The sequence below is a fragment of the Emys orbicularis genome, chromosome 20 (genome assembly GCF_028017835.1).
Source record: "Emys orbicularis isolate rEmyOrb1 chromosome 20, rEmyOrb1.hap1, whole genome shotgun sequence".
NCBI classification, from domain to species: domain Eukaryota; kingdom Metazoa; phylum Chordata; order Testudines; family Emydidae; genus Emys; species Emys orbicularis.
Genome location: NC_088702.1, coordinates 4,365,571 through 4,384,505, shown reverse-complemented (window position 1 = coordinate 4,384,505; position 18,935 = coordinate 4,365,571). Strand labels below are relative to the sequence as shown.

Below are 18,935 nucleotides of genomic sequence, written 5' to 3'. Positions count from 1 at the left end.
CAACTCACTTTAAGACCCCTGCACCAGAGCAATCGCGAGGCAGGTCAGACCTACGGGACGACTGACAGTAGCCAGGTTGCGCGGGTTTTCGCCCCAGCTGGGCGCACGTCATGTCTGAAACACCACTGCCACCAAGCCGCCCCCTGAAATGCAGACGTAGCGCGATTGTGAATCTGATTAATAATGCAATCAGCGACCTATTTTTCCCAGTCTAATGTGTGATGAATATGAGTGCTGAATCTTGGTGATTGCTAAATGTCTTTCTATCTTAGGGGCCTATTCAAAAAATAATAATAATAATCTCATCAGAACAATAATCTCATCCAATTGATTCTTTTCCTGACGTTCATCAAATCTTTTTTTAATTTCTTTTTTTTTTTTTGCTTCGCACGTACAATTCTAAATTGGGGTTGGGGGAAGGGGAGGGCGGACCTCTGCGCTTCACGGGGGTATTTAGGAACAAATATTTTGGTAATGGGCTCTTCCGTCTAGCAGAGAAAGGTCCAATATGATCCAAAGGTTGGAAGTTGAAGCCAGACAAATTCAGACTGGAAATAAAGTGCACAATGTTGGGTAATTAACTACTGGAATAGCTTGACCCAGGCTCACGGGGGATTCTCCATCCCTGGCAATTTGAAATCAGGATTGGATCTTTTTCGAAAAGATGGAATTATTTTATGGAAGTTCTCTGGCCGGTGTTACACAGCAGGTCAGACTAGATCAGAGGTCCCCAAACTGTGCAGCAGGGATGGAAGAATATTGGGGGGAGCGGCGGGGCCCGGGCCAGCCCCCATGGGGGGCGGGGTGGGAGCGCCACCCAGCCCCACTCCCAGCCTTGCCCCCTGGCCATGGCTCCATTCCCGGCCCCGGACCTAGACCCTCCCCTAGCTGCGGCCCCATCTTTGGCCCCCTTACCTCTGTCCGTGCCCTGCCCCCACCCCTGCAGCCACGGTCCTATTCCCGGCTCCTGGGGGGAGGCATGGACAGGGATGGGGGGGGCGACTGTGAAAAGTTTGGGGACCCATGATTACAATGATGCCTTCTGGCCTTGGAATCTATGACAACAAAAATGCATGATAGCTTGTGAGGTGCTCAGAGACTGTAGTGGTGGGACCAGTTGAGAACTAAGCTGGGTGCTGGGCATTGTGGTCAGACAGCCCCTGCCCCAAAGAGCTCCCAGTTCGAAGAGACCCGCCTGACAAAGGGTGAGAGCGAGGAAGGATCACTGGGCCCGATTCTCTTTTACACGAAGGCCCCTTCGGGTCACTCCAGCAGTGCAAGGGGCCTCAGAATGGGCAGAAATGACGTTAAGCCCTCGTTGCACTGTGTAAAGGGGACTTGGTCTAAGTCAGAACGAGGCCCCTGCTTTTTGGCGTTGCAGCCTTTGAACGCTCATTCCGCAGGGGTGTCAATGGGGGGAATGGGGCCCCAGGTGCAGGGCAATGGAGAACCGAGCCCTGCGTCTCCTCTTCCGACTGTTTCCGAAATGTCTTTGCTTCCCCCCCTTGCAGGAAACGGGTATGTCAGTGCCAGAGCCTCGCCGGGTCTCCTCCCGGTCTCAAACGGCAACACCATGGGCAAGATCATCCCGGCAAAGTCGCCGCCGCCGCCCTCCCACGGCACGCAGCTCGCCGCCAACAGCCGCAAGCCGGACTTACGCGTGATCACCTCGCAGGGCGCAAAGGGTTTGATGCACCATTTGGTGAGTGCCGCTGAATTCTGAGGGGGGGAGAATTCTCTCGGGATCTGAGCTGCTGCAGCTCCCACTGGCAGTCGGCTTCCCCAGCCATAGCCCATCCTGCTGCAGCAAGGCGGGGTGTTGCCATTGGCTTGTTACTCTAGACTGCTGCGGTATTTCCCAGTAACGGTGCATAATGCTGCAGCTGATGACAGCGGAGCCGCAGGATTATTACTCTAAAGTACTCTTAGTATTCCCCAGTAATGGCCCATAACGTTGCAGTTTACAATGGTGTTGCTATAGACTATTGCGATATTCCCCAGGAGTAGCCAGGCTATGACATGACAAGCTAACAAGATTTTACTTGGTCCTGCCTCGGCGCAAGGGGCTGGACTAGATGACCTCTCGAGGTCCCTTCCAGCCCGCCATTGCTAGGATTTGACGATTCTCAGATTGTAAAGGTGGATGCCTGGCTCTGTCTTAGGGGCCTGACTCTCGTCTATACTAGGGCTGCTTTGCACCCCTCTGGTAACACAAAGAAGTTTTAAAGCAAGCGTAAATACAGTGGGCCAGATTTTCAGTTACGCCCAGGCCCCTTTAAACCCCTCATGAAGTGACCACAAGGTGTAATTTATACTCATTTTCAGGCCCCTTCGGACTGCCAGAGCGGTGTAAAGTGGCCTCCGTGTAACTGAGAATCAACCCCTGGGGGGAAAGGGGCATTTCATTCTGGGCTTGTCTTCACTGCAAAGTAAACTTGAGTTATAACCTGAGCGTTGCCTCTCCCTTGAGTCCTGTCCACACGCACAAACCCTTAACGCAAGTGGGGTGCTATTAACTCACGCTGGCTGGCCCGTGACGGGGTATTGATTACCGCTTGAGTTAGCACATCAGCTGCTAACACATCACTGTGGTTCTGTCCACACTGCAGATAAAAGGTGTGTGCTTCATGTGGATTAGCTAACTTGGTTTAAAATAGCAGTGAAGACATGGTAACTCAGTTTTTAACTCAGGTGAGAGCTCAAATTCAACCCCAGGCTTCCCCTGGGCTTTAATTCAAGTTAAGAGCACAGCTATTTTGCAATGTAGACCTGCCCTCTGGGTACGGATAGCTCACTGGAGTGGGGTTAACTTGAGTGTAGATAACTCGAGTTAACTCTGCAGTGAAGACATAGGTATTGAGTTAGCTAACTTGGTTTTATACCCCCCTCACACCTTTCTTCCCATCTTAGACAGTCCCAGTCAGAGTACTCAGAATATGTCTACACTACAGCTGCTAGACCAGCAAAGCCACAACATTGCAGCTGTGCTCCTGGAGTGTGACATTTTTCTCAGCCCTGAGCAACATAGCTAGGTCAACCTACGTATTTTGGTGTGGACCAGGCTTCGCATGCGGAAAGTTACCTACTCACATAAGCGTATGCGGGACTGGGGCTGAAGAGAATCAGTCTAAACTGTCTATGCAAAAAATAAAACTAAGCAAAAGATTCAGATGCACAAAAAGCCATGGAAAAGTTTGGAAAAACAAAACAATATTGGCCAGTTCAAATCCAAAATAATAGACGGGGATCACACCACGTTTCTGAGACCTTGTCTACACACAAAAGTTGTCCCACATTAACTAGACCAGTCTAGTTAAAGGGATGCAACCTCCCCTAGTGTGGACACAGTTATACTGGTATAAAGATGCTTACAGACGCCCCCCGACGTACGCAATCGTTCTGTTCCGGAAAACCTTGCGTAACTCGAATTTTACGTAAGTCGGAAACGTAGACCCTCACGTTCCGAGTCTCTATACTCTCCTGTACGGGGGTTGAATGGGGATAACTGTATCGGTTGTAGCCCACGAAAGCTTATGCTCAAATAAATGTGATAGTCTCTAAGGTGCCACAAATACTCCTCGCTCTTTTTGCGGATACAGACTAACACGGCTACCCCTCTGAAACCTGACCTATATAGTTGTACTAGTGCACAAACTGTGTGGAGAGCAAGCTTTAGCTATTTTGAAGAAGTTTCTCGGGAAGATAAATGCATTAGCCTCTTTATTTCTGCTCATGAGAACACAGCACTGAAGACTGCAGGCTTGAATTCCCAGTTACGCTAAGGCCCCTTTACACCGTGATGGCAGCATAAAGGAGTCCTAAACTGGATGTTGTTGTAATTTATGGCCACCTTAGGGTCCCTTTCTCCTGCCAGAGCTGGGTAAAGGGGCCTTAGTGCAAATGAGAATCAGGCCTTTGGAGTTGGGCTTGGAACCAGTTGGCGAAAGGCGTAAATGTAACGGTGCCTCTTGGTTTTATTTCTGTTCTTCTGCATTCAGACGGAGGACCACTTGGATCTGGTGAGTTGCCTTGTGCTGTGTGTGTGTTTCCTTTGAGTCCTGTCCTGACATGAGTCTTTTTGTTTCCTTTAACACCTCCTTAAACACCAGGCCTGGAGGGATGGGGGCAGGGGTTAAAGAAGGCATTGAACGTCATGGGCCTAATTCTCATTGACTCCAAGGCCCCCTTTGCACTGCTCTGGTGGTGCAAAGGAGCCTTAAAGTCAGCACAACTGTAATTTCCAGACCTATTATTTTATAGAGCAGCCAAGAATTGGGCCCTAGGAATCTATATGTTAGGGAAAATCATTTTCTGCATGGCAGAGAAAAGCTATAGGCCTGGGTCCCCAGCTGGTTTAAATTAGCACAGTTCCATTGAAGTCAAAGGGCCAACTCTCCAGCTGGTGTTAACATTGGTGTCACTCCATTCTACTCAATGGGCCAGATCCCTAATTGGTGTAGACTGGTGTCACTCCACTGGAGTCAATGGGCCAGATCCCCAGCTAGGATAAATCAGCATCGTCCCATTGGCGTCACGGAGCCATATCCTCAGCTGATATCAATCGGCATAGCTCCAGTAAGTTCAAAAGAGCTACGCTTGGGGATCTGGCCTAACGCTGTTACCAAGGGAAGCAGGAAATAAATCAAGTTCTTCAAATACTAAGAACTCTTTAAAAAAACAACAACCCAAAAAATGGAAAGTGAAATCTGAATTCTCCGTCCCACACGTTCATTCCCAAGAACTAATTTCTGCAGAGGAACACGGCTTCTCATTATTTGTATAGCTTTTCCTGCCAGCAAAGTGAGTGCTGTCACCTTGTTTGTGGCAATAATACCATTTCGTCCTGATGCTATTCTGGTGCAGTGCGGATGGGTAACAGGGTCGTGGCAGTCAGGAAAGGTTATAATAGCCATAAATTACGGTGTGACAGAGCACTGCTAACAGGCAGTGTGGCCTAGTAGGTAAAGCATTGGATGGGGGCTCAGCAGACGTAGGTTCTACTCCTGGCTCTGCTGCTGGGTGACCTTAGGCAAGACACTTCCCTGCTCTATGCCTCAGTTTCTCCTTCTGTAAAATGGGGATAACGGTATGGACCTCCTTGATAAAGCACTTTGAGATCTGCTGATGAAAAGTGCTGTTTAAGAGCTTGGTAGTTTTATTGCTGTATAAATCCATCCCATTTAGTGCAAACACTCCCTTGGCTCTCTTAACACAAAGGTCAGCTCAAACCGTCTCCTCCTACTTGGCTCCCTCCCTATTGCTCAGCCCACCTCCCAGGTCCTCTTTCTATAAACAACCTCTCCCACCTCCTTTATACACAGGCATAGCGATGAGTCACCTGCCTCTCAGTGAGTCAGCAGAACCCACTTAACCCTTCGCCAGCAGGATCAACCCCAGCTAACAGAGTGGGCGTGTTTCTGGCAGCTTCTAAGCCATAGACCGTGGAGAGCACCACAAGAGGGTTCACAGACTATTTAAAGGGATATTACCCTATTCTTATACACAACACTTGAGACTTTTCATTGGAAGTGTAGAGCTATCCCCATCCATCACGACGTCAGTGACAAGAGATTTCACCTGGGAGCATGTATGCATGATGTTGTAATGATCTCGAATGGAAGTGTGGCACTCCGAACAGTTAACAATCTCGCATGGCTGTCAAAATAACCAGGGGCAGTGGAGATCATTAAAATGCCGACAAAATTTGCCTGCATGGAGAGGCACTAAAACTTTGTTAATTATAACAATCTGGCATGGCGTGAAATCACAGCGAGTCCTAAGCTGATGACTTGATTGCAGTGTTGGGGCCTGATTCTCATTTACACTAAGGCCTCTTTATATCACTCGGGGAGTAAGTGTACATTACACTTACACCTATTTTAAGGCCCCTTTACCCTGCGAGAGTGGTGGGAAAGGGCCGCAGGCCCCTGGGTGTTTTACAGTTTTATCATCTTGCTATTGGTGTAACACTCCCATCAACCCTGCAGAACGGAAGACGCTGCATCCCTCCATTTGCTCTTTGGGGGAGTTGTTTTTCACATTGTTTGGGGGAAAAGCTGTTTGTTTGGCTTCATCCTGAACCTTCCTGGGATCTTCAGAGTCAAGGAATAGGACCAGTGCTTGGTCCTTACAGGCTCAAATTCACTCCTGCGCAGAGGAGCTGTAGAAAATCTAAAGGGCTTGTCTACATTGGAGGAATTGACCAGAATCGCTATTATGGAATAAGCTGTTCTACAAAAACTATTCCAGAAGATCTCTTGTGTGGACACTTCTATTCTGGAATAGCTATAATGCTTTAGGGTTTGTCTACACGCGAAATTTATTCCAGATTAAAGTAGGGTGTTCATTTAAAGGAGAGTACCTATTCTTGAGTAAGTCCATGTGTGGGCCATCTTCCAAAGTGGATTAAGCTAATTTGGAATAAGGCATTCTTAGGCTACATCCTCACTACAGGGGGGGGTCGATTTAAGATACGCAAATTCAGCTACGCGAATAGCGTAGCTGAATTCGACGTATCAGATCCGACTTACCCTGTTGTGAGGACGGCGGCAAAATCGACTGCCGCGGCTCCCAGTCGACGGCGCTTACTCCCACCTCCGCTGGTGGAGTAAGCGCGTCGATTCGGGGATCGATTGTCGCGTCCTGATGAGACGCGATAAGTCGATCCCCAAGAGATCGATTTCTACTCGCCGATTCAGGCGGGTAGTGTAGACCTAGCCTTATTCTAGGGCTAGGTCTACACTGGGGGGGGTTCGACCTAAGATACGCAAATAGCGTAGCTGAAGTCGGCGTATCTTAGGTCGATTTACCTGGCCATGAGGATGGCGGCGTTTCGATCGCTGCCGCTCCCCCGTTGACTCCGCTTCCGCCTCTCACCGTGGTGAAGTTCTGGAGTCGACGGCAGAGCGATCGGGGATCGATTTTATCGCGTCTACACTAGACGTGATAAATCGATCCCCGATAGATCCGGCGGGTAGTGTAGACATAAGAGCATTTATACATGGAGTTATTCCAGAATAGTTATTCCTGAATAGCTATTCCAGAATAACTCCAGGTATAGACAAGCCCTTAAATTTCCATCCTACCTTTTTCTGAAATAACTTCTCCTTGTAGACATGCCCTTACACATGCCACTTAAATCCTAATCTGAGAACTATGGGCCTGAGTCTCCCTTGCCCTTTACCTTGGGCAAAGTGGATGCAAAATACCACCAATCTCGTCTGGTAGTGCTTTGCAAGGGGCCTGATTCCCATTTACTCTAAGGCCCCTTTACACCACTCCGGTTATGCAAAGGGACTTACAGTGACTGTAGCAAACCCTTTCTAGTGTAGGCAAGGCCTTAGTAGAAATGTGAATCAGGCCCAGTGTGCAGTGGGGGAACCGGGCTCTTGAAATGAGACTGAAGTGGTGCATGGTCCTTGGGCTGGTGGATCCCAGCTCTGATTTCCCTTCCCCTTGTCTAGGAGCTCAAGTAAGGTCTGTACATGGGCGTCTCAGGAGCCAGAAAATGGCTTTTGGAAGGCCAGGGTCAGAGCAGCACACTGCACCCAATCCCAGAAGGTAGTCATCGGCGTGGCTTGTTACCGTGGGCTGGCTGGACCCCAAACTAAATCCTAGCCACCACTAAGGCATTTGTCTTAAATACTCTTAACCCATGGGGCAGTGGTCACAGCCCGGGCTAGCGTTGGCTGCAGGATGCGTGCCTCGGAAACCTGTTTCTCCAGCCTCAAGGTTTAGTCATTATCGCCCGTATAATCGTCCGCCCTTGGTTATTTGGAGCTGATCTGTCCACCGACCTGCCGCTTTGCAAAGAGCTGGCTTCTGAAACTGGCGCGCCAGGATGCTGCCAGGCTAAGGAGACACTGACTGACCGTTTGGTGCCTTCAAATGCTAAGGCGCGGCGGAGTGGGGAGGCTCGGGAGTTGCGTCAGCCTTGAGCGTGAATCCTGTCTAAATCTGCCTATGTCTAGAGGCCCTAGAGCACCCGTCTCTGAACGCTTCCCGGGTAAATCGGATCAGCACAGCCGAGGTCTCCTGGCGGCATCTTCACGTGCCATTTTCGGAGGTGGTTCCCTTGCTCCCTGTCCTTCACAACCCGCAAGGCAGCTGTCGCCCTCCACTCCCATTGACCGGGCGCAGACAGCAACTCGCTGTCTCGACCGACCGGGGCCCGAAATGACCCGGCGGGCATCGCGCCATGCCAAGCATGGTCTAAGCTGGATTCTGTTTCGGGTTTCCTTGGGTGACATGTGCCCGGGTGCCTCGGATTAGAGTCAAGCCTCTTGAGTCTGATTTAAATCAGATTAACATAGGCAGCCCGGATTATCTGGTTTGCAAACAGGGCCTAATCCTGCCCTCAGATCCACCCAAATAACGGGGGGGGAGGGGGGGGAAGGGTTAGGTGGTGCTATCCCAGGGCAGCATGTCTGCATAGTGTGCCAGTGGGCCTCAGGGGGCCACTCTTTAAAATGGGGGCTTGTTAATGACTGAGGCCCACAAATCTCACTCGGGGCCCCATCCAGCACTGCCAAGAGATGCTGAGTACCCTCGATTCCCAGGGAAGTCAAGGGGACTGATTCTCAGGCACGTTCGATACAGGGATGGAGGAAGTTAAGATAGCTTTAAGTCACCTTTGTACTTCTCGGGCCTGATCCTCTTTTACACTAGGGTCCCTTCAGACTGTTCTGGTAACATAAAGGGTCCTTAAACTGGGTATAAATTACCTTGGACAAGTCAAAGTCTATCCGTGCCTCAGTTTCCCCCATCTGTACAATGATAGCACTGCCCTACCTCACGGGGGGGCATTGTGAGGACAAATGCATTAAAGACTATAGCACGCTCATGTACGGGGGTGAGGGGAGCCAGATAATTACCTAAAATAAATAGTCTTTCCAGCCCCTGGTGTGTAAATTAGAGCAACCTCAGGGCATTCGTCTTAAGAGTAAAATTCACCTCTGTGCAGAGTGCCAGCACAAGAACTATGCAAGCCAGAAAAATAGGATTTAAGTGGGACATAAGTGGCACATAGGACCTCTCTGCGGGGTGAGTGTCCCTGAAAGCCCTGCTACAGCCTCCCCTGCTGTTTTGTTTAAAAAAGAAGCATCTCTTTGAACCAATTCACTTTGGCTGGTTTGCTTAAGGCAAGTTACATTGAACTATATTCTCCTTTAAATGAAGGCCTCTTTTCCCTGCTCTGGCAGGGAAATGGCACCTTAGTGCCATGGAGAATCAGGCCCGGGGTATTTTAAACATCAGAAGGAAAAGAATAAAATAAAACCCAGCGCAAATGATCCAGCTACTGAAGGGCACACGGGTCCTGAGAGCCTGGAACTGATGGATTTGAAAGTGGTCTGGTGTTTTAGTCCGCTGCGTACAGGAATTCCCCAGGTGGCTCAGACCAGCGCTCCATCTATCCTACCGCTCTGTCTCCAACAGTGCCCAGCGGTCGGTGCCAGGAGCCTTGCAGTCGGCGGTTACAGACCTAACCCACCGGTGGTTTAAATGCATCTAGCTTCTAATTCCTTCTCCGTTTGCTTCCCCAGCAGAATGCACAGAGGTTAGGAGTCTCCCAAGCAACTCATTCTTTAACCACGCCTGTCGTGTCGGTGGCCACTCCAAGTCTGTTGACACAGGGCCTGCCTTTCTCTGCCATGCCCACAGCGTACAACACAGGTAAGTGCGACGGACGTGAAACTATGGTGTTGATTGGAACCGCCGCCAGGATGTTGCCAACTTTTCCCACACGATGCATAACATCCTGTGGAACTCCTTGCCACAAGATATCGCTGAGGATAAGAGCTTAGCAGTATTTTTTGTTTTTAAAGAGTGGTCATTTATATGGATAATGAGAACATCCGCTGTTACATCAGTAAGGATTTTAAGGCCATGATTCTCATTTACACTAAGGCCTCATTACGCCGTTGTGGCAATGTAAAGGTGCCTTGAAGTGGGTGCTAATTACAGTTACATCCACTTCATGGCCCTTTTATGCTTCCAATGCAGTGTAAAGAAGTCTTAGTGCAAATGAGCGTCCGGACCAAAACCCAGCATCCTTCTGGGCATAAGCCAGTTACTAACTGATTGGGGTTAGGAAGAAAGAGAGATGAAGGTTATGGAACATCTGTCCCCAGAAAAGGCAGTAGGTCTCTGGAACCTGTCCCACACCCGTGCAGAGTGGAAGGTTTGGCACCTGCTCAGAGAATATCTTGTAAAAATGCTGTATGAAGCTGTTTGTCTGGAAGAGCCCGGAGTAGGCGGGTGGGGAACACCCTCTTATAATTAATAGGTGTAGCCCAGCAGATGTCTGCTCACAGGCAAGTAGAAGTCTCCTCTCCTTGCCTGGATTTCAACCTTGCCCAGAGCGTCCAGGGCAAGGCTAGATTATGAATGCAGCATAGGCTTGTGCTCATCCCTCTGCATAGGGGTGACAGGGGGAAAATGTCCAAACGTGGCTGCCTGAATATTTGGCTAAACGGCCTGATATCAGAGCTGCTATTGTGATGATCATTGCTCATATGACTGTGGGGTCCCGCTGTCCCAGATGAGACCAGGGCCCCTTTGTGCTGGGGGCTGCATGCACACACACACACGATGTGGGACAGTCTCTTCCCCAAAAAAGCTTCCAGTCTGAGACATCTCATCTTTCCTCCGCTCTTTGACGATGCAGAATTTTTCTCTGCTGTGCATTTGCTAGCGGATGAGCCAACCGGCTGTTCTTAAATAATAACCATTTCCAAAGTGAATTAATCTAAACCCAGTTAAGCCGACCTGAATTCTGAATGAGAGCATCCACACGGGGGTTTAATTCAGTTTAGCTAATCCACTTTCAATTCACACTTTTCGGTAATTGAGATTAATTTTCCTGAGTGTCCCCTGTACACAATCCCCAGTTAGGGTTATCTGGAATTTGGACTGCCCTGGGCTTTAGATGGGCTTGGGGTGAGCGTCCTCCATCCAGGAGAAGTGTGTAACCCGCTCAGCCGTCTGCCCCCTCTATGTCTGCTCTGCAGAGCCTACCAAATTAGCTCAAACTATAGCAAGGTACATTTCCACGTGTGGGAAAATCTGCAGTTCAGTCCCCAAGTGTTGCCTAAAGCTGGTGGCTGTCACGCCCAGTGGCTGTAAAGTGCTACCAAGCCTGAATGGTTCCCGGCTGGTGTAAATGACTGAGCCAGGCACAGAGCCGCAGAGAATCAAGGGTTGGGACTTTCTGGTGGGTGTGCCGCAAATCGGCATAAGTAACTTTGGCAGCCTTTCAGCTCCCCTTCAGCCATCTCTTTGTGACGTGCTGCTGCAGGCAGGTTTGTCCCTGCAGGGGTGGGGAAGACTGAAACCACAAACGCCCAACATGAGAGGTGGGGTGCGGTGGGGTGATGAGTGGCGCACAGGAATTCTGGCTCTATTGTGTGCGCATCAAATGCTGAGACAATACAGCAGAACCGCCTTTGATCAAAGGTCAGTTCTTTTAGCAGAAAACAATTCTCTGGCAATGCATAGTTACTCCCAGCCTGGCCAGCTCTCATGATTTTACAGCAAGTTTCATGATATTTGGTCTTTTTCTGAAAGCTCCTGCTCCTGGAGTCATGTGATTATATGAAATGTCATCTCGTTTTTTAAGTACATTTCTAGCCCTCATGATTGCTGAGAAGAGCTGGAAAACATGACTCCTGAATGCTCAAAAAATAGATTTTTAAGCCAGTCTTGTGGTTTTTCAGGGACATGATTCATGCTGTTTAAGCACCTGGGATTGGCAAAATTGTTATTGTCTCTTTGGGATTGAGGTACATAACAGATATCTCCAGCCCCTGAGAGGTTACAAGAATTGTATGTATAAAAAATACTTACATCCCCTAATGTGGTGGAGTAAAGAGGCCTTAATGTAAAGTGAGGCCCAGTATCTCTCTGTGTGTAGTTACTAAACCTATGCGCGCATACACACACACAAATTGTCACTAGAAATTTGCCCTTCCCCCACCCTCTTGCCCAATTGCATTTTTCAGGGCACCAAAACGATTTGTGAATCAAATTTGCAAAATAGTTTCAGCTGAACCTCATCCCCTCCAAAAATCCCTGAACACAAATCTCCGAAGTGTCAAAATGGTTTGTTTAGAAAGTATCAAAACAAATTACTTTGACATTTAATTTCAAATTGACTTTTTTTAAACAAAATGTCAATTTGAATTAATGTTCAAAATGTTTTGTTTGACCTGAGTGAAACCATTTTGGCTTTTCATTTTGTCCAGAAAACTGAAAAAATTCCATTTTGGTTCAAAACAAATAGTAAGGGTTTTTTTGTTTTTGTTTTCATTTTTTTGGTTTGGTCACCAAATTAAAAAAAACAACAAAACAAACAAACAAAAAAAACCCCACCCAACCCAAAACTAACCACAACCAATTTCTTGCTCAGCTCTAGTAGTTAGTTTATATGAATGCCTTCCACTGGCATATGAGAATAGGGTGTGTAGTATTGTTCATAAGTTTATATGTTTGATAGAGTTGTTGGCTCATTGCAAGATTGTTTCCTAGTTGAGCAACTATTAAGACAAGCTATTGACAGCCCAAGGCCTTGTCTACATGAAAAAGTTGCTCCAAACTAACTACAGTCGGTTTCAAAACTGGTTTAATGTAAGAAAGCGGATTAATACGGTTGAATCGATCCTTAATCGATTTAAGGTAAACTGAAATGAGCCGGGTTGAAACTGAAATAAGAGCATCCACACAGGCGTCTAGAGCAGGAGCAACTTCCTGGGGTAGACAAGTTCTGATTCCAGTCACTTACCCTCTCAGTGCGTGGCAAAGGCCAGCCGTGCCTGGCCACAGCATGACAGGAACACCTGCCTCAGCTTCCCCTTTAAGAGTTCCCCTGAAGGAGTCCAAACAGTCTTAGTGCCAGTAGTCCTTGTAGGAACTCCCACAGCCCTCTCTGCTGGGAGCCAGTGGGAAGCAGGTTAGCGCCTCCAATATTCCCCTGCCTTCAGCCTTCTCTGACCCTTAGCTCTAGCTTAGAGCCAGCAGGCTGCCCCCTCTGCCTTCTCCTCCTCCTGCCTTTGGCATGTACAGCACCTAGCACACTGAGGCCTCTAGCTGCTACCACGATATAAATAAGGAGATGACAAGATCTTTGAAAAGCCTGAGTCTGGAGGGAGAAGAAAAGGGAGGAGGGGGCTGCCATGCGCTGGAAGGTGGAGTGGAGCAGATTTGGAAGCAAAGATAGCTTGTATCTGATTACGCAGTATGATCACATGGAGTTCGTTAAAGTGATGGCCTTGCTGATGTGTCAGCTAACTCAATTAAACAGCAGCAAGATCAATGTCTGCAGCCGCTTTTATCATGCCAGGCATCTCAAGGAGCTTTCATAACAAAATAAGACGCTGATCAAACACAATAAGTTTATTATTCCATTAAGAAGCAAGCGCGTCTTTGGCTCAGATGTAAACGAATTCTAATCAACGGAACGTACTAGTCCCGCTTCCACTTCCTCTGTACTGCTTAGCCCTGCTGTGGGGTAGAAGTGCTGCTTGGTGCACTCTATAGGGTGTAATTAACTAGTTAAGCGTATGCATGTGTACACCACTGCCCAGTACTTCTGTGGGTCTACACTGGTGCCCTATACTGTGTGGAATCGGTGTGCATGTTTGTGTTTATATCCTACTATTCTGTACTGGAAATTGTGTGTGTGTGTGTGTGTGTGTGTGTTTTATATACCACTACCCTTTACTGGATGGAATCAGCATGTGTGTGTTTCTACACCACTTCCATGTACTGGATGTAATCCCTTTATGTGTGTGCATGAACTACTGCAGTCTCTTGGATGGAATCAGAGCTGCTCGTTCGTGTGTCATGAGCCCTATACTGCACATGGTGAATGGTGATTCTCCTTTAGCTCAAGCAGAAGGGGTCTGTGATTTTGGAGGAGGAGGATGTGCATTCTATCCCCAGTTTTGCTGGGCTGTCCCAAGCAGCTGTTGTGCACATCACAGTGACACCTGCAAGGTTCCTGAGCTGCCTACAGATTTGTTACAACATGGAGAAGGATTTGCTCTCCACCCTCATTTGTAGCAGGTGCCAAGCTCAGGATTTGGTGTGGATGCAATGAAGGGTTTGCTTCTGAGCAGCGTGTCTTCTGTTTCAGATTATCAGCTGACCAGTGCAGAGTTATCCTCACTCCCGGCGTTCAGCTCACCCAGCGGGTTGTCGCTTGGCAACATCTCTGCCTGGCAACAGCAACATCAGCAACATCAGCAGCAGCAGCAACAACAACAGCAACAACAACAACAACAGCAACAACAACAACAACAGCAGCAACAACAGCAGCAACATCTTGTTCCTGTATCACTAAGCAACTTAATGTAAGGGAAATGGAGGAGTTGGGCATTCCGCTGATGCTGCCTTCGTAGTTGCATGGTTCCATAGGGCTTAAGGCCAGAAGGGATCATTAGACCATCTAGTCTGTCCCCCAGATACCCTCTATCGAGCCCCGTAACTTGGCTTAGACGAAAGCATTTCAGTCCTCAGTGAGTTTGTTTCCTTGAACACGCACTGCAGCTGTGTATTTCGACAGCAGTTATTCCTGATTTGGGGAGGCAGTTTTGCCTACTGGTTGGAGCAAAGGGGATGTGGAGCTAGCACTCCTGGGTTCCATGCCTGGCTCTGCCACAGATTCCCAAGTCACTGCCCTGCTCCGTGCCTCAGTTTCCTCAGTTGAAAAATGAGGAAAATGATACTGATCTACCTCACAGGGCCTTCATTTAGGTGTTTGGAGATTCTGGTCCAGACATTTCTCTAGAAGGACAAATTCTTATTTCTTTCACGTGTGAGACGGTTGACATTTTGGTGAAAAATCAAAAACTCACATATTTCTATTCTGAAATCCTGCCTCATGGGAGTTGCAGTTCGGGTGCCTCATGCTCCCATTCTCTATAGCTAGGGCTCCCTCAACAGACAACATTTCCCATGATGCTCCCTGGGTTTTGCCCTGGTGAGGGGAGGCAGTTGCATCATGGGAGTCCCTGGCATGGTGCATCATGGGAGATGTAGTCAAGAGCAGGGATATGAGGAAACTGAGCTGCAGCTCCTATGAGGCCCCACAGAAGCTATGTAAATTGAAACATTTCAGTGTTTTGGCTGAAATAACTAGTTCGTTTTTCTGATGAAAATGGAAGTTTTCTGTGGAAAGCGGACACTTTTTGCAAAAAAAATTCATTTAGTAGAAAACCTGATTTTCCATCGAAAAACTACCCTAGCTCTGAGTGTCATCGCTAGAGGAAAGCAAAATATTCAAAGCGAAATGTGAAATTCCTGACAAGTTCAGAACCTGTAGGACCTGCTGCCTGAAGGTGCTGTGGAGTAATAATACAGTGCTGTTACACGTTCCGCTCTAGGCTACCGACACCACCTGCTACGCCCCCAGGTTTTGTCAGTAGCGAGACTGATCTACACACTGTGGGTGGCCCATACGATACCCCTGTAACGAACCAAACCAAAACAGCCACGAACTTTGAGGAATTCTGTATCTGAACTCTGTTATTAACGCCAGTGGCTTCATTTGCTATGGGGACACGGGAGGCAGTTGCCTCCCCCCCGAGACCTACCCCCTTTCTGGGGTCTCAGTGCCCAGGCTCCAGCCCAAGCCCCATGAGCCTGAATCAGCTGACTTGGGTCAACCATGCCCATGCCATGGGTCTTTTATTGTGTAGACATACCCTTATTGAGAGACAGTTCCTGCCCCAAATATCTTGTAGTCTGAACAGACAAAGGGAGAATTATTGTCCTCATTCCCAAATGGGAAATCGAATCCCAGAAAGAATAAGGGTTTTTCTAATGCGGACGCTGACCCAAACAGCTTTTGTTCAATATCTCCCCTTGTGGACACTTTATTCTGGACTAAATCGGGTGCTTCCCAAGCAGAGGAATTATTCTGCAATAGAAAGTCCACACGGAGCAACTTCAGTCAGTTTCCCCATGCAGACAAGCCCGAAGGGTATCTGAGAGTGAACTTCCCAGCTGCGGTGCACAGACTCATGCCCATGCGCTAAGAAAAGCTGTGTGGATGTCACGACCTGGGTTCTCAAGCCCGGGGGGGGGGCTTGAGATCCCGAATGACAACCTCAATGTAACATCTTGCTCCCAGGTGCAGGGCAGACATAGCCTCGGTGGCTTGCTGCAGGTCACCCAACACGCAGGTGGTGGAGGCAGGAATTGGACCCAGGTTGTCGGCTTCCTAGCCAAAGGCAGGCTGCCAGGTTTGATCAACCAAGGATTGATCAAGTGCCGCGCATTCAGGCCGAGCTGTCAGTGGAATGAGCAGGAGCCTTGCACCTCTGTGCAGGGGTGCGTGACCTTTCTCCGTCCTTGGCCTGAATTGAGCAGGACAGAGGGTTCTGTTGGGTTATCTGCTGGGAAAGTGCATTCACTCCAGACAGGGACAGTTTGTTTATTCACATTATATGGAATCTAGACGGGCCTGATTTTCAGTCCCCAGTCCGGACGGTTCCTGCTTTTCTCCCCTCAAAACACTTCTCATGTATACCGACCCCCACGGCAGGACCTAAATACACACTGCGGGGGTGGGGACAGCTCCTCGGCAGGCGCAAATCGGCAGCGATGGAGCCACCCCAGTAGACGTCAGCTGAAGATTTGGCCCGGTTGCTGTAACAATATCGCATTGTTTGGATGGGCACTGTGCTGAAGTCTCTAGTGTAGCAAGGAGCAGGGAAGGGGATCAGAGTGTATTCAGACTACTGGCACAGAGGAGAATGTTGCAGTCAGCTGGCGTGCATGTGTGTGTGTGTGTGTGTGCGCGCGTGCCACTGCCATCTACTGGCTGGAATCAGAAGGGTGTGTTATAGGCCTTAGACTCAGTAGTGTAATTTATATTATGATGATTGTTTACTTGTATTGCCATAGCAGGTAGGTGCCCTATTCGTGAACCAGCAGCACTCCAGTGTGCTAGGCATTGTACAAACACAGAACTGTGCTTAGAGGACCTAGCCAAGATCCCCCCTCCGCATTGTGCTAGGGGCTGCAACAGACATTTAGGGGGCTTGTCTACATGCTGGGGCGCGGCTGTAGCGCGTCACTGAAGACACTACCTACAACAACGGGAGGGGTTCTCTTGTTGGCATGGCAATCCACCTCCCCGAGAGGCGGTAGCTAGGTTGACGGGAGAATTCTAGTGCTGTTATACCGGGGGATAGGTGCTGTCTGTACTGGGGCTCGCTCAGGGGGTTGGCTTTTTCACACCCCTGAGCGACGTGGTTTACCAACCTAATTTCCTCGTGTAGACCAGGCCATAGTAAGAGCCCATCTTTGCTCCAAAGAGCTGACAGCCCAATAGAACTGGCTAGAAAATAATGAAAAAAATTAATTAATATTTTGTCATTTTCAGCTAAAGTTTTCTATAGTGTTATTGTAGCTGTGGTGGTCCCAGGATATGAAAGAGACGAGGTGGGAGGGGTAATATCTTTTATTGGACCCACCTCCCTGGGTGAAAGAGACAAGCTTCAAGCTACACGGCTTAGAGTCTAGTTAGACAAGACAAACAAAGGCTGGGATGGGAAAGAGATCCACAGAGAGAGGAAGTGACAGGCTCAGGGTCACACAGGCCGGCAGCGTGGCCCAGAACAGAATGCACCTCTCCTGGTTCCCAGTCTAGTGCATTCTCCATGTCTATATTGCCTTTCCAAGTCCACTAGCAGCAGCAATAGCTGCATAGCAAGGGCTAGCATCTTTCTGGCCTCAGAACAATCACACCATCCATTGCAGCTGGCCAATTACAGAAGCACCCTAGGACGTTTAATTCCAGGCAACCCCGATGACTCCCTAATGCCACAAACATCCTTTATCCTTCGAGGAAGCGCATTTGATGCTGTGCTGTCATTGCTAACGCAGCGGGTTTCACTGCTGAACATTAGGGGCCAGGTTCTCCTTGGCGTGAAGGAGCAGCATAGAGGGACCTTAATGGAGCTGGAGGATGCCAGGTAGGGTGGTCTTGTGCTAAGGCCTTAGGTTGGGCTGTAAGAGACTTGGGTTCTCGTCCTGAGTCTGCCCCAGATCTGGGTGATTTGGGGGGTAGTTACTTCCTTTCTCTCTGTCTCAGCTTCAACTGTGTAGACTGATAATATTAAACTGCACTGAGATGGATGGATGATAAGATCTCTGCATTTCTATGATAGAAAAGGCCTTTACAAATGTTAATTATCAATATTTCTCTCTTCCCCTTTCTCCATCTGTTTCTTTTTCACCTTCTCTGCATCTGTCTCTTATTCCTTCACTATCCCACGTGTGCACTCCTCTACGTTTTCTCCCCCTCGTCTTCCCCATTCCCTTCTTTTCTCCTGTCTCCCCTTTCCCTCTCTCCACTCCCCATCCCTCCGCTGCCACCTGCAGACAAGGGGGTCACTTATCTCACACCACCACGTTGACTGTCAACACCAACCCCAACATCAGCATCAAGTCGGAGCCCGTCTCGCCCAACCGGGAACGAAACACTGCCACGCCGCTCAGCTCCTTCCCGCACCAGAGCCGGCACGAGCCGACGGGGCGTTCTCCCGTCGACAGCCTCAGCAGCAACGCCAGCTCCTATGAAGGCAACGAGCGGGATGACCCCGCCAGAGCCGATTTCGGCTCGTCCCTCGGCCTCCTGAGACCCACGACCGAGGCCGAGGGAGAGAGCCCGTCCGTAAAGCGCGTGCGGCTGGACGCCTGGGTAACATAACCAGTCCCAACTCTCTTCGAGCTACTTTCTGCTCACGTCCGGGTGGGGGCGGGCAGATGTGTGTGTTGGGGGGGTGGGGGTGGGGTTGTTACCAGTGGCAGGGTTGGGAGGGGGAAAAAGGAGGGCCGGGGTGGAGCTAAATGGGTTTGGGGTGGGGGCGGGGACTTATTATAAACTGCCTGAGAAATAGCTTTAGGATTTTGTAGGCATTCATTCTAGC

At 49.0% G+C, this 18,935-nt stretch overlaps 1 protein-coding gene across 1 annotated transcript in view; it reads left to right on the top strand.

Annotated features, from left to right (window-relative positions):
• MEF2D (myocyte enhancer factor 2D) overlaps positions 1–18,715 on the top strand; it is a 167,217-nt gene extending 148,502 nt beyond the window's left edge. Inside the window, exons 8-11 of the mRNA XM_065419815.1 lie at positions 1,512–1,702; positions 9,546–9,672; positions 14,132–14,348; positions 18,388–18,715. Of these exons, the coding sequence (XP_065275887.1) occupies positions 1,512–1,702; positions 9,546–9,672; positions 14,132–14,348; positions 18,388–18,715 (863 nt within the window). The remainder of the gene's footprint in view (positions 1–1,511; positions 1,703–9,545; positions 9,673–14,131; positions 14,349–18,387) is intronic.
• Positions 18,716–18,935: the final 220 nt, after the last annotated feature.